The sequence below is a fragment of the Hemicordylus capensis genome, chromosome 4 (genome assembly GCF_027244095.1).
Source record: "Hemicordylus capensis ecotype Gifberg chromosome 4, rHemCap1.1.pri, whole genome shotgun sequence".
NCBI classification, from domain to species: Eukaryota; Metazoa; Chordata; class Lepidosauria; order Squamata; family Cordylidae; genus Hemicordylus; species Hemicordylus capensis.
The window spans coordinates 219,506,411-219,521,981 of NC_069660.1; the positions used below are offsets into that span (position 1 = coordinate 219,506,411).

Sequence of the window (15,571 nt, forward strand, 5' to 3'; positions counted from 1 at the left end):
AGGAGGCAATCGCTAGAATGCCTAAAAATGTAAGAGTAGCATCCTTAGCGGGATTCATCCATCCCCTGTGGGGCCATAAGCTACCATGGTGGGTCTTTTGAGAGGACAGAGAGGAGGTCCCTTTATCCAATGTTCATTTTAATGTGCAGTACATCAAACTATATGCAGCGGAAACGAAGATTTTGTACAGTTGGGCCTATTGAGTTTAATAAGGATGTGGGTTGTTTCCTAAGAAGAAACAGAGGGGGCGGGGATAATTGTTTGCTTTCCATTGTCATAACTTTATACAAAAAGTACATTACAGCCTTCTGTTGCACTCTCTCATTCTTTGTGGGCCATCTTCATTTTTTGTACTTCCCCCTTTCTTTGTCCTTATTTCCCCTCCCTCCCTCTCGGTCACTTTCGATTCATTCGCCTTTTTCCTTCTGTAAGCAAATTCTGAAGGAAGGGGATGCTTGTGGGTAGGGGTGGGCTGCAGCCGCTGCTTGTGCAGTTGGACACAAAGTTTATAATAAACCTGCATGCTTCCTCTGTAACATGTAAGAATGCAAAGGCAACAGCCGCACCCATTGCATGTCCCCAGCATCTGGGATTCAGCCTGTGCACCTGGAGGTTCTCTATAGCCATCATGACTAATAGCCACAGAGGGATCTCTCCTCCTCCGTGAATGTTTCTAACCCCCTTTCAAGCCCATCTAAGCCAGTGGTCATCACCGCATCTAGAGGTGGTGAGTTCCACAAGTTAATTGGCTTTCTTTTTATGTATTCTGAACAGAGACGGGCCTCAGTGCTGAATGTGATTTAGAGGAATTTCCTAGCTAAAGGACTTCAGCAAGTGATTAGGTGGAAATCTAATCTAAGTGATTAGGTGGGAAATTAGCTGGGGACATGCAATGGATGTGGCTGTTGCCTTTGCCCTCTTACATGTTACAGAGGACTCATGCAAGGCTTATTATAAACTTTGTGTCCAACTGTACAAGCAGCAGCTGCAGCCCACCCCTATCCACAAGCATCCCCTTCCTTCAGAATTTGTTAACAGAAGGGGAAAGTCAAATGAATAGAAAGTGACATGTGGGGAGCAGGGAGGGCAGGACTGGGATGACTCGCCCCTGGTGCTCTGACACTTTGAGCTGCACCCCCAAGACAGTGTTTGGATTCAAACCAGAGCCAGCATGGCCAGTAACAGTAACTTGTGACTTCACAGTCAGCCACAGAATTCTGCCATCATGGTTCCCCTTGGAAACCTGCGAAGATTCTGCAGCAGCCTCACTTGGCAGCGTTTTAGATTAGCTGAAGCATCTTCGATAAATTGGCTGTCTTCGGCTGTCAGTTTATTAGCAGCTTATCAGCTTAGTTGTCAAGATGGGTGGCTGTTGGTCATGTGTGGCCTGCAGGTAAGTCTCTGGCATGGTGGGTGAAGCAAAATCTAATGGCGGTGTGGACTTGGTTTTTAAAGATGCCCTTCCATTGTTTTAGCCTGTCTGGGCAGAGAACTGAAGCCCAGCCTGCTGTGTTCACACGTGTTTGTGCTCCCTGTGGGAACTTCAGTGGTCACAAGTTCACCACCACTATTCACACCACACAGCTTCTCCTTGAAATGCAGGCGGCCCTCGAAGGTCACCTGCTTGGCTGATTTCCACTGTGTTTCTTAAGCTTGGAGGTCCTAGACGGGTGAAGCTGTATCACTCAGGAGCTACTGGCTGGCTCCTGTGGGCCCACTTGGGGGGTTGTGGGGAAATCCTGCCCACCAGTTGAAGCTGACTTCAAAAGCTGCCCCCCAGCACCCCCATGTTATTTCCAAGAACATGCCTAACCTTCTCTTCTTTCATGTTCCCATAGGTCTCATCCAGAGGCAGAACCAAAGTGAGTTGCTCTCTTCTCTACCCTTGACTCCTCTTAATGCTTTTGGCTCTGGTGTGGCCAGCTGAAGGGATGGGGGGGGGTGATGAGGGGGATGTGTTCAGACATAGCCCAAACCCAGGTGTGGCATATATTGCCTCAACAAGGTGAGCCCATCTCCTTTCCATGTTCAGAATGCCAGTAATTGGCTGCCAATTTCGTCAACTGTCCCCTTGATATCTTTGGCAGGCTGCCTCCCTCCTATTTAAAACACAAAACAGAATGTATGTGTCCCTTTGGGGGGGGGACTTTTTAAAAAGTGGGGAAACTACACTGGAGAGGGGTGGGAAAGCTGGCCTCATGACTGTGAACTACGAGAGCAGGCCCACCCCCCGCCCCGCCACAACCAGTCAATCCTCAATGAAAAATACTCTGAGCAAAATTCAGTGAGTGACATTCAACAGCAATTACATTCACTGCTCCCAACTATGGAATCATCCAAAATTAGCAGGGCCACCTATAAGGATTAGGGGAGAGGACATACTTGGCTGCATTTGAATTAAAATTAGAGGGAGGGCACATACTAGTAATACCCCTAGTAATACTAGTAATACCCCTAGTATTACTGGGGGAGGAGACCCTCTCTTTCCTGTGATTTGCTACTAAGAATATTTCTTATTATCTCTGCAGGGATGAAGATGAAGAGGGGGCACTGACAGGTAAGTGGATGATGAGAGTGCCTGCTTCTCCTCAGGGCTCCCCAGCCCCCCAGAGAAAGCCTCCTTGGAGAACTGTTTCTCTTAGACAATGGAGAGAGATGGGCAGACATCCATCCGATGGATGGATAGCAGGAGGGCAGGTTCAACCACCTCTATCCTTTGCTGTTGATGCAGCTGAAAGTGTTAGAGGAGACTGGAGGGGCGGGGCTCTGTGAGTCACATCTAGCTATCCTCCATTCGAGGAGGAGATGGGGAAAGAGCTGTGGCAGCAGGCAGGTAGGTTTGGTCATTGTCCTTTAGAGGTGGTGCACTTTTGAAAAAGTCCTGCAAGAACCCTTTGCCCACACCCAGCCCCAAGACATCCTCTGGGTCTTTTTCTCCCTGCCTTCAAGAAGAGGAAGCTAATTGTTTCCAAAGCATCTCATTTTTTGACAATTACATGGGTCAAGATGGAATTGGAGGATCACCTGAAAACAAGGGCAACATTTCCTGGCCAATGTGCTCTGAGCTCGGACCAAAGAGACTCTTTCTTTCTCCGACCACAGTTTTCTACCTCTAGGATCCAGGCCTGCATTCCTGAGATCACAGCTATGCTTCCTGCTTATGGCATCCAGGCAGATTTTCAAGACTCCCCACCCCACTAGGCCAAGAGGCTGTAACTGGGGGTTGGTTCGTGAACCAGAGATAGTCCATGTCAACCATCAGCTCCCATTCTGCTCAAAGAAGAAGCTTCTTTCCTCACACAGAAGGGAGAGCCCATAGCCCAGTAGTGGAACAATTGCTTTGCATGCACAAGGTCTCCTGTTGAGACTTCATCATCTTCTGTTAAAGGATCTTAGCTAGCTAGGAAAAGGCCTCTGCCCAAGAGTGGCTGCCAGCCAGAGTAGGGCAAAGAGAGCCAAGAGCATGACTTGGTAGAAGGCAGCTGCACTTGTATGTACAGCACGCAGAGCCTGGCCATTGCACTCCCTTCTGAAGTGTACTTGGTGAGGGCTGTCTTGCCAGTCAGTGCTATGCAATGTACTCCTCTTCATTACTTGCTTGTTTCCTTGGGTGGCCCACCTCACGCACAATCCCAGGCTACTTCCCAGCTGGCTAACCTAGGCAGAAAAGGGAGGCCATTTCTATCAGGCCTACAAGCCACGATCATTTCCTGATTCCTGCTTTATTTCCTCTCTTTCAGGTCATCCCAGAAACCCAACCCATGTTGCACCATTTTCTGGGGGACTCCCCAATGTTTTGGGGGACACTCTGGGGAAAGAGCTCACTGAGGAACCCTCCGTGCCAGAACCTCTACCAGCACCTCGCATCACCAACAACATCCTGGGGGATGAGCTCACTGAGGAACCCTCCGTGCCAGAACCCCTTCCAGCAACTCACATCACCAATGACATCCTGGAGGAAGCGCTCATTGAGGAACCTTCCATGCTAGAACCCCTTCCAGCACCTCGCATCACCAATGACATCCTGTAGGAAGAGCTCACTGAGGAACCCTCCATGCCAGAACCCCTTCCAGCACCTCACATCACCAATGACATCCTGGAGGAAGAGCTCACTGAGGAACCCTCCATGCCAGAACCTCTTCCAGCACCTCGCATCACCAACGACATCCTGGAGGAAGAGCTGACTGAGGAACACTCCATGCCAGAACCCCTTCCAGCACCTCGCATCACCAATGACATCCTGGGGGAAGTGCTCATTGAGGAACCCTCCATGCCAGAACCACTTCCAGCACCTCGCATGACCAACGACATCCTGGGGGAAGAGCTCACTGAGGAACCCTCCATGCCAGAACCCCTTCCAGCACCTCACATCACCAATGACATCCCGGGGGAAGTGCTCATTGAGGAACCCTCCATGCCAGAACCCCTTCCAGCACCTCGCATCACCAACAATATCCTGGGGGAAGCGTTCATTGAGGAACCCTCCGTGCCAGAACCTCTTCCAGCACCTGGCATGACCAATGACATCCTGGAGGAAGAGCTCACTGAGGAAACCTCGATGCCAGGGCCCCTTCCAACACCTTGCATCACCAATGACCTACTGGGGAAAGTGCTCATTGAGGCTACCTCAGTGCCAGGTCCTTCCATCCTCACAGACACTCCAAAGGAAGCAGCTTCTGTGTCAGAGCCCTTACTAGAGCCTTCCATTGCTGATAATTATCTTCAGCAAGTAGAACTCCTCAAAGGGTTACAGCATGACTATGTCCAGCAGCGTAAGTATTGTGACACCTCAGAAACCTTTTGCATATACACCCAGCACAAAGATCAGCTGCAGTTTTGATACCCAGCCCAGATGATGGACTAAGCCCTAACACTGCCATTTTTGCAAGTCACCAGTACTCAGCCTGGTCAGCACATACAACATTTGTTCCTTTTCGTTCTCTTTGTTGCAGAACTGAGGGTTTGCCGCATTTCCCAACAGTTCCCTCGTTCTCTCCGGGCCATCAACCTGCAAATTGGACACATGCGGACAAGGCTCATCCGCAGTGAGGTTCGGCTGTAGCGGTGGGAAAGGGAAGGTATGTTCACAGCATGCCCTGGAAATTGCTGCTGGGCTAAGAACGGCTCTTTTGTTCTGTTTCTTTCATGTTGAAATGCTTGATTTGAGTCTGCATCTAAGGTTTCAGAGGGGAGGCCTGTGAGTGGGTTGTCAGTGCTTGCTGAAGTGTTCCTTCGTTTTCTGTCTTTCATGTGTCCAAGCTCCAGTGCCTGTAATCCAAGCAGCTTCTCAGAGTGAGCAGTGAGGGCAAGTGATGGTGGGTGTGGTAGGATATCAGCCTTTGCAGCTGACCTCCTGCTTCTTCTTCTCTCTTACAGATGTTCCTGCAGGCCCTGCTACACTTCTCCAGCCCTCTGGGTCTGATTCATCATTGTCCTCTGCCTCCCTGGAGGTTGCCTCCATCCCACCCTCCACCTCTTCCCTCCTCCTGCATCCCTCTCCACCTCTTCCTCCTACCCCACCTCCTCTGGAGCCGGACCTCAGCAATGTGAAAGAAACTCTGCAGAGTTTGGTAGAGATGCAGGTCCATCAGCTGCATGACCGTAAATCTCACAGAGGCAGCACTCCATAACCTCTACCTTTTCCATCCTCATTGTGATTTTACAATCTAAAAAACGTATAGTCTAAAAACAGAGGCAGGGATACAATAGAAGAAGTAGTGGGAAGCTGAGGTGGGGGCAAGTGGGGGAAAGATGTGTATGTATTTCAGCCGCAGCTCCTTAGGACCAGGGAGACCCAGGTTTGAATTCTCATCCAGCCATGAAACTCGCTGGGTGACTTTGGGCCAGTCACTTGTCCCACAGCCTAACTTACCTCTTAGGGTTATTGTGAGGAAAAAATAACCATGTATAAACCTCCCTGAGCTGCTTGAGGAAGAGCAGAATATGAATGCTAAAAGGAAAACAAATATCAGCCCTTTTGAGTTTAAGCTGAGATGAAACAGGAAACCAAGGAGGATGATATACAATTGTGCATATTGCAAATCCTCCTTATAGTTTCATCAATGTACATGGGCAAAAGTTCCCTGCCACCAGGAGCATACAGTCTAAAGTTTGGCTTTGGAGAGAGAAGTGAGGAAGAGGAGGAATGGGAGAGGAAAGCATAAGGGGCATTCAATTCAAGCCGATGGAGCTGCCTCTACTGAGGCATTACGCCAAAGGCTGCGCAGTGGAGGTGGGTTTTCAGGTATCATTGAAGGGATAGGAGAGAGACGAGGGGCCACATCTGAGTGGCTGTTCCAGACCCAAGGGTCAGCGAGAGGGAAGAGAAAGAGTTGTTTTAGAGAGCAGGAGACCTTCAGGTGGCTCCTGAAGACAGAGAAGCTGGAAGAGCAAAAATCAACCTGATGAGGTGCAAGTTCACCGGGGGGGGAGGGTACATAGCCATGGAGGGTTTTCAAGACAGAGAGGAGGAGTCTGTGCTGGGCATGGAAGGGGACTAGAGGTCCGTGCAGGGACTGACATGGTGGAGGACAGGCCCCTTCACCCTGTTTGTTTCCTCTCCTTCAAGGCAAAAGAGACCTCCGCAGCTGCCAGGAATGTGTACAAAGCTTCAAGGCACTAAGGGGACAATTGAGGCGGCTAAGGAGCAGACTGGCCAGGGTGGAAGCCACTATGGGGATCGTGGTTCCTCCAAGGGAGCTGGACGTTGCTGAGGAAGAAGGGGAAGGCAAATTAAAAGAGACAACTGTGCTACTATTTACATACGTAGCAATAAAATGCTGTGTATATATTTTTTTAAAATTAAATATTTGTTTTAATAGGATGTAGAGATAGAACAGCAATAAAACTTGCATATTTATTGTTTAAAAATGATTTATTTTAAAGAAAATACATTTGTCTTGCTTTGAATATTCTTTGGATAGAGTTGGGTAAAAAGGTCTTTGGGTCAAACTCAGCTACAGAAAAGACTCTCTTGGCCTGTCCACTCAGGGCCAAGAGATGTTTGAGAGGTTCAAGATGTAGCTCAAGATAGACAGTTCCTTGCCAGGAGGCTCATACAGAGCTTGTCTGCCCCAACATGTATGGCTAGGAGGCCGGATTTTGGCCCTGAAGTGGGATCTGCCCCGTGTGGAAGAGGATGGAATGGTGATGCGGAAGAGGAAGCTTGATTTAGGGCAGGGCTGCACAACTCCAGCCCTCCAGCTGCTGTTTGGCTACAGTTCCCATCAACCCTGACTATTGGCTACTGCGACTACTGGGGACTATGGGAGCTGTAATCAAACAACAGCTGGAAGGCCCAAGTTCGAGGCCAAATGTTATTCTCCAGCCCCCTTATTTTCCACCAAGAGCCACAGCAGCAGCTGGAGGCTTAGATCCAGGCGGAGTCAAACTGAGTGACTGATTTGGCCCTGGGGGAACAGCTAGGAGGTGGCACCTCCATTTCCTTTGCAGGAAGAAAAGCCGTGGGGGTGGCTCTCTGTAGAGCATCACAGGAAAGAACCAAAAAAGGCAGCCTCCATATCAGGCCACCTCACAGGACCTTCCAGCCTTGCTTGTAGTCTGGCAGAAGAACCCAAGGAGACCACCTTTATATCATGAGAGCTCTGTATCAGACCTCCACCCAGGGCAATCCATCCCTGCTGATACTTCAGGGAAAGAGAATGAAGAGGCCCCCTACAAAGCAGGCCTCCTCCCAAATGCAGGATCAGCAATGAGATTAGACCTTTAGCCTCCAGGCTGTTTTTCTCCCAGAGAAGAGAGAAGGAAAGCCTGAAAGAGAGCACTTGTCACTGCAGATGTTAGATTTGATATGACAATGAAATAAGACAGCAATGCAGGGACCACTGCATTAGCTACACAACTCAGTGGCCGAATGCCTGTCCTTGACCATCTCTAAGAGCCCTTAAAGATGGTCAAGTGTAAGGACAAGAATATGTTTGCTCTTGAGGCTCATTGTGCATGCACTGAGAAGAATCATTAGAATCAACAGAAAATGCCTTCTTAATGGGATACATTGGGCTGAGTGTTTGCACCTAGAACAACACATCACCATGGGAGTGCTGTGCCCATGAATGCAGTAATGCAAAGAGGTGATGTTTCAGACAAATGGTGTGCCTGATTCAGACAGCTCTAGGCAACAAGCTTGATACTCTGGCAATGATTCAGGAATATCATCCAATCTTCAATGTCAGTTTCCTTTTAAAAGTAAAGAGAGAGTTTCTGTAATCCTGACACCGTTATTACATTTTATTAACATTATGATAACTGGATGGCCATACATTGATTTTCTTAAAAGGATTCAATATCTTGGTCTAGAATGACCAACATTTAGTCTACTAATTGTTTTAACTTAAGAGAAATAAACAGCTCCAGGAGATATGACTGTTTTGGATGCCCCTTAATAAAAATGGAACTATTTTTATAGAATTTCCTTATTTTGCCAAGACCAGATGGCTGAATTTTGAAAGCACATTTAGCAAATAGTTTCTCTCTCTCTTTTCTTCTGATAGGGAATAGTTCATATCTGTATCAATATATGCCAGCCCAGGGCCAACTCCAAAAGTAAATGGGATATTTGGCCCAGGGGTCAGGGAGCCAACAAATCAGCAGCTGAAAGTCCCTTGCTGTTGCCTAGCAACTAATACACATCCCTTTGCCTTGGCTCAGCAAAATTGCCAAATCAGATCTCAACATGGATATCACAAGCCACTGCACACCTAACCATGACAGTGCCTGCAACGAGGCAAGAAAGGATGCATCTTGTCAAGAGAAAGGCACACCACCTGCATTCAAGGGTGGAACTTGGGGGGGACAGCCAGGGCACGTGCCCTAGGCACCACTGAGGAGGAGCCACCACACCAGTTCCTGCCACCCCCACCCCACTGCCCACCGGCCCGGCCCCAGGGCCCCTCAGCCACTTGCCATCCTGCTTGCCTTGCCCTCCGGCTCGGGCCTAGGATCCGAGCGGCCTGCAAACTGCAGAGAGCTCTTCTTCTCTCCCCGCCTCTCAGCTGATTGGCAGGTGGGCGGGGCTTCCAGAGAGGCCTCCGTGTAGGCCTCCCTGAAGCCTGAACTTGGCATTCCCCCGCAAGCCAGGAAGGAGGCAGGATGGAAGAGTTCTCTGCAGCAGACTCTCTGCCCAGACCATCCAACACAGCTTTTGCAAGGTAGATTGTGAATTCCTTTTTGTGATTCCCCACCCCCACCCCAGGTATATAGGGATCTGCTTGCCATAGGGCTTTGATCAGGTGGGGGGAGAGACTGAGAAGTCTCTGAATATTTAATTTAAAACAGATTGAAAAATTTCTGGCTTTAAATTTCTGGGTTTTTACTATCTAAAAATGCCTGTTGCTTGTTTCATGGCAGAAAATTACAAAAACTTCTGGAACAAACAATATTATATTCATTCATTCATTCATTCATTCATTCATTCATGTATAAATGCACTTATGCTCAAGTTGTTTTGTACCCCAGAAGGTCTGAGTGAGAACTGTGAAGCATGTGTTGTGCTTTTATTTTATTTTATTTGTCTTGTGTGTGAACTGCTCTCCAATAACTCACAGGACTTCAGGGTACATCTGGCCAGCATGTGAATGCAGCACCTCCATTCCAGAGGAGATGTGTGTTAAAGGGCTTTAAAAGCCTCGTGTGAAAAACCTCCTGGAATCAAACTTTACTGAATTTGTTCAAGAATTCTGAGAAAACAAACACAGGCTCACCCTGCATGGTTGAAAGTCTTCTTTGCTAATCTGCAGCGAGGAGGCCACTTTAATAGTGTTTCTAGTGTGTTCTAGGCATTAAAAGTAGCACAAATATATAGTACTCAATGTATATCACTATATATTGTGAAGTGTCCGTGTGTGTATTCAGTGAAATATGTTTCCAGGCAGCATACTTATTTTGAAATATCAGACTTAAATCCTTGGGGGCCTGGGGTATGTGGAGGCCCTGGACATTGAGGGGCTGGTGGCCCATTTTAAAATCTCATCTTGGCCCATTCCAACCTTGGATGCCCCTGGCGGTCACTACACATGGGTTTCTGCACAACACCTGCACAGAAGAAACTTCCATGTAGAAAGTGTGTCTCTTGTAAACTGACCTTGAATTTTCTATCCATGACTGGGATATCTGAGAGTTCCAGTCAATAATAAAAGAACAGCACACTGCTTGTGATGGGAAGGGGCAAATTACAATGATTTCTTAGTCTGGCAGGGGCTTGTTTTGGCCCTGGCAGAACTTGGCTGTCTGCTCCTGTTGAAAATTCCTCTGTCTAGTGTGGCAAACTAATGTATCCTCCTCCCTCCTGGTGTCAAAGTAAGCACTAGAATGGTGAATGCACATATACCCCATCATGAGCCAACAGTCATCACAAGACAAAGGCTGGTAGGAATCATTCACTGGTTTATAGACACACACACACCCCCGCCACCTTCTTCTTCCCCTATTTTGCTAGTGGCTATTTGGGCAGGTGATCCTCTAGTCTAGGACAAAGTCATGTTTTTTAAAAAGCATGATATGAGACAGAGAAAATGACACTTGGAATCCTCACATAACTCCTGACTGTTGTTCTAAGTCTTTTACAGAGATGGCTCATGTTTTCAGGTTTTGATCAACAACCATGCCTAGATGGTACAGTGTTCCTTTTAACAGGGATTTCCAGATATTGTTGACTACAAGTCCCATCACTCCTGTTTGGACAAGGGCGCAATTTCAGTGCTTGCCCTAGGCGCTATTTTCCCTAGATACACCTCTGACCGTGTAGAATAAAAGGGTGTTTCCCCTGTCAAATGTGTTAATCCACAAGTAAGCTATTACTGTGAAGAAATGCTATTTCCTGGATCTTTTGCAAGAGAAGTGTTGAGGTTGTGTGAGTTGTTTCAGAGCCTTACAATTCCCTGTAAACTGGGCCAAGAGGCATGTTTTAAAGTGGTGTTTTCTTTATATTTAGCCAGGGAGAGTAACTTTCACTATTCAGCCTGGCATGGTGGCTCACATAGAGCACAGCAAAACACAGGTGGTTAAGTGTGACAACTTGGGTGTGTGTATGTTTTGGACACATGCAGTAGCACAGTCAGTGCTGAACTGCCCACATTTTGCTGTATGTGAGTGAGCCAGTTTCTCTAAGTATTACTACTAAGCAACTTAGTCTGGATGCAGAAGGAGAAGGATTAATAATAATGAGGATGAGAAGGATGACGAGGAGTAGCAGTCTTGCTGGAGTAGATTAAAATGCATCTATTCCAGCATTCTGTTTCCAGAAGTGGCCAGCCAGATACTTCTGGGAGCCACAAGCAAGGCTTTATTGTTTGTTCCTCTAGATCTTGTATTGAAAGATATACTGCCTCTGTACATGGCGGTTTGATTAACAGACCAATCCTTCATTTAAAAAAGCCATCTAAGACAGTGGTCATTATTCCTTCTTATGGTAGCAAATACCATATCATACCTTTTAGGAAGAAGTGCTCCCTTTTTTGACTTTTGAACCTACTCACAATCCGTTTCAATGGGGATGCAGTCACCAGCCTAAACACTTTGTTGCCTCCTTATCTAGACAGGCACATGGATTTTGGAAAACTGCCTATCTAGCCTGAGGATCGGTCACAAGCTGCAGAAATGACTGCTTCTCAACTGCTAGCCCTGTTAATATGTGTTTTTGCACACCTCCTTTTAAAAGAGGCTTTGTTGTCTTGCTGTTCTATGAAGCACTGTATGGAGCTTCAGATCCATATGTCTAGATAAGCTGTTTGTGTGACATTTGGATGCACCCTGAAAGTATAAGATAATCTCTCTCCAAAATTTTGCAAAGCTTCTAACAGCTTCATGCAGCACATACAGAAACTGTCTGCTGCATGTGCTAACAAAGAAAACATAGTCTCATTCCTTTTAACTTTAAGTAATGTCAGTTTTACAGCATCTGCTGGCCAAGGTTAATGACCAGATCCAGCAGTACAATCTATCACACACACACGATAGATTGATAGATAGATTGATAGATAGATTGATAGATTGTGTGTGTGTGTGTGTGTGTAGAAGATTCATGGCTGGTTGGCTTTTTGGAAGCTCTCTCATCACTTAGGCATTGTAGCTAGCATAAGATGTTTTTATTTTTTTAACAGCTTGAGAGAATGATATGATTTCATCAAGCATGAATCCACATGCACACATCCTGTTATCAATGACTAATTTATGTTTAGATTAAGCTGGGGCCAGTCTTAAAACAACTGAATGCTTCCAGCAAATAATGAAATGGTTCCCCACTTCTTCATATTTTAGGTGAGTTAGATTTTTACCTGGTTGCCCAGAATCTAGGAGCAAAATGGCACCTTTCAACATTGGGGCTGTCATATTTAAGGCAGCGGGAGAGCCACTGTCCCTATACAGCCCAGCAGAGTGCCCCTCCAGTGGCTCTTTCTGGTATGCCCTTTGTGTTTCTTTTTTTGATTGTGAACCTATCTGTGATAGGGTACCATTTTTGTATTCCTTTTGCTTTGTAAACCAAGTCTGAGATCTTTTTTTGGTGATATTTATAAATGTTATTATTCATAATCATATAATAATATAACAGCGGCATTGAGAATCCAGAACTCCTGTAGTATGAGTGTATGTGGAGGTGGGGAAGGATCGCTGCCCCATCTGACAGGCCATAAGGTGGGATCTTGCTTTAGGAACAAAGCAATAGGAATGTGCATTCATTTCATGATGAACAGTAAGCTGAATTGAATCCAGCCCCTTTGGTCCAATTTAAACTCCTCCTGAAACAAGTCCCCATGGGACCTGATTGGCTCATTCAGGTCCCAACCATTTTTATTATAAAGGGGGTGAGTTTTTACCCAGACATTGTATGGGTCTGGGGCATTGTGGTGGGAAACATGGCCGAAGTACTGGCTTACATACCGTTCTGAGAGAGATGTGCACACACTGCAGCATTCTATTAAAGGCAGGCAGGTGCTGGAGGTGTGGTGCCTCCACTTACTAGGCACAGTGTCATTGCTGTTCAGACCCTGCTTTCATTATCCCTGCCTCTGCAACCAGTGACCACTTGGTTTTGAGTAGAACATTGCAGTGTGTGTCCGTCTTGCTTAGAATGACGGGGGACTGCACAGTATGTAAGCCACCACCAGCCATGTTTTTGTGTTGGCAATCATGTTTTTCCTCCCACAAAGCCCACCAGTCTGGCTTGCTACAAGGTGAGTCTGTGCTTCTTTTATAACAAAAACAGGGGAAGTGTAAATTGGAGGGATTCATGATAAGTCAAATGACACGAATAAGCACAGCTCCAAAAACAAACAAGAGAACAGAAATGTAGGGCTTTTCCCCACAGCTTTATACCCCAGTGACTTTACTTCTCCACAGGTTTTTGGCCCAATGTTCCTTCTCATTATTTCGTGTCACTGTCCTCAGACACCAGTATTTTCCCTTATGTGACTAAATCCTTTGGTAATGATCATTTGTCCTTCTTACTTCCTCTCCTTTAGGCTGATAGGCACGGTATTCCCTCTTCACTCAGCCTTCCTGGTTCTAGACATCCTTTCCCACCCAGTGGTATTCCCAGGCTGATGGTGCACTCCACCTCATTCAGAGAGCCCATGTCTCAGGTCCTGATGAGCTGCTTCTCAGCCATGCATTCACCACAAAATAAAAATAATAATGATCAAATAGTGTTGCTTTATTAAGCAAACACCACATGTTTCAAGCTCCTGAGCTAATTCTCAGCAGAATTTTGTCCCCACACCCAGCTTTTTAAAGCAAACAGTAGTGATTCCTCCTTCTGTTTTCCTCTACCTGCTGTATTGCTTTCATCAGGTTTTCTTAATAAAGGTGATTTGTACAGCACCACAGGATTACTGTCTGTGTTAAGCATTGTATTGGTGTGGGTGTCACATCTGTATCAGCCACCTCATTCTAGGCTCCAGGCCCACTGCATTCCCAACTGCTTCTTTGTTGCATGACCTTTCCTTGAATTGTATCCTCTATCCTATCTTCCCACCTTATTGTTTTTGCCGAGACAAGTTGCATCAAAGCAGCACTAGAAACATAAACTATTTTCCATCTCCTGATGGTTCCCTGTCCCAGCAAAGTACTATCTAGATTGAGTCGACAGTTTCCTAATGGTAAGAATGGTGCTATTTTGACCAGTGGGTTTCCCCTTCTCACTCATTCCCAAGCTAAAGAAGCATAACAGAAAGAAGTACATAATTTAACAACGTACACATGCCATCCTTAGCCCCCAAGCCATTCATGGCAACCTGAGAACATATGCTATGTTAAGTGCATTGTGTTGTGAATTATGAAGCATTCCCCACCATTCTTCTGATAGTATTTTCTGTTTCTCTCTGTCACAGAAACCACCAAACATATAACAACCACCAGGGCTTAATTTGTTCCAGGGCTCAACACCAGAGTCTGGTTTAAATTAAGAAATCTCGGCCCGAGTGTATATATGTACAGTAGTCATACAAACAGGGTCTTTGAAGAGCACAAGCACAACATATTCTGTTTGCCATATCCATCTGATTGAGTTGGAATCATTCATATGACTAATTCAGGAAACATTGGCCTGACTTGCTCTTACTCTCAGACTGCATTTGCACGTAACGCGAAACCAGAGGTTGAGGGGCCTCTGGTTTCAATTTTCAAATGTCAGAATATGAGCAACTGCAGTTAAGAAAGAAAATGGACCCATGGTTTGTCTCCCCTATGATTTGTACCTTTGGTATGTAGTGAGGTGAAGTCCGCTGCTTTGCCCTCAAGTTCTGTGGTGCTGGCGTTACATCTAAATGCTGGCACCGCAGTCTGGTTGCTTTGCAACTAGGGATGTGCACAAAACCAGCAGGGGCTGGTTGAAAAGCGGGGGGGGGGGGTGACTTTAAGGGCGGAGGAGGGTGCACGTACACCCCCATGTTTTCCCCAATGGCACTCTCTGTAAAACTGGCCCTGTGGGGCGGCAGCGTACCTCCTTGGACTGGAAGTGACTGGAAGGAACGCGCATGCATGCACATGTTGGGCAGGTCCATGTGCATGTTGCACGTGCACATGCAGATGGGCATGGGTTATTTCTAGTCACTTCTGGTCTGAGGAGAGAAGGGAGGAAGGGAGGGAGGGAGGTCCGCTGCCGCCCCAGCGGACCGGTTTTACAGAGAGCGCTGGTAGGGGAAACATGGCAGTGGTGGTGGGGGAGTGCACCCTCCCCTGCCCTTAAAGTCACTCCCCACCTTCGAAAAAGCCAAACCACCATGTGTTCGAACCTGTTCAGAGGCCTGTAAAACAACCTCCGAACAGGTTCGTGCACATCCCTATTTGCAACTGGAGTCGAGGGAGGAAGTTCCTCACTTGCTCTGGCTGCCATTGGCTGCTGGGGCTGTCCTTCAGTAAAGAAGGAAGCCCAGACAGCCAGTTCCCCCTCCTCTTTGCAGTCAGTGAGACGGCAGAGAGGGAGCTTTCCTGAATGTCCAAATTTGGCGGACTGTGGGTCCATTAGACTCGCAGTTCTGCTTTACATCTGAAGGCAGCCTTTATTTCAGTGATAAAATCACATAGCCATTTATCTGACTAGGTATGATGGCAGCCTATT

The 15,571-nt window shown here is 46.9% G+C and overlaps 1 protein-coding gene and 1 long non-coding RNA gene across 24 annotated transcripts in view; both read left to right on the top strand.

The window, feature by feature from the left end:
- LOC128322743 (diacylglycerol kinase kappa-like) overlaps positions 1-6,866 on the top strand; it is a 69,274-nt gene extending 62,408 nt beyond the window's left edge. For 22 of the 23 annotated variants that reach the window (XM_053244616.1, XM_053244636.1, XM_053244627.1 and 19 more), the window contains 4 exons: positions 1,839-1,862; positions 2,529-2,557; positions 3,741-4,772; positions 4,953-6,866. In XM_053244616.1, coding sequence (XP_053100591.1) covers positions 4,055-4,772; positions 4,953-5,062 — 828 coding nt within the window. In that variant the 5' untranslated portion in view covers positions 1,839-1,862; positions 2,529-2,557; positions 3,741-4,054 and the 3' untranslated portion in view covers positions 5,063-6,866. Of the gene's footprint in view, positions 1-1,000; positions 1,394-1,838; positions 1,863-2,528; positions 2,558-3,740; positions 4,773-4,952 lie in introns of those variants that run through there. The other variant, XM_053244631.1, reaches the window with a different exon arrangement.
- Positions 6,867-9,045: 2,179 nt separating this feature from the next.
- LOC128322748 (uncharacterized) overlaps positions 9,046-15,571 on the top strand; it is a 54,434-nt gene continuing 47,908 nt past the window's right edge. Inside the window, exon 1 of the long non-coding RNA XR_008305943.1 lies at positions 9,046-9,167. This is a non-coding gene — a long non-coding RNA (uncharacterized LOC128322748). The remainder of the gene's footprint in view (positions 9,168-15,571) is intronic.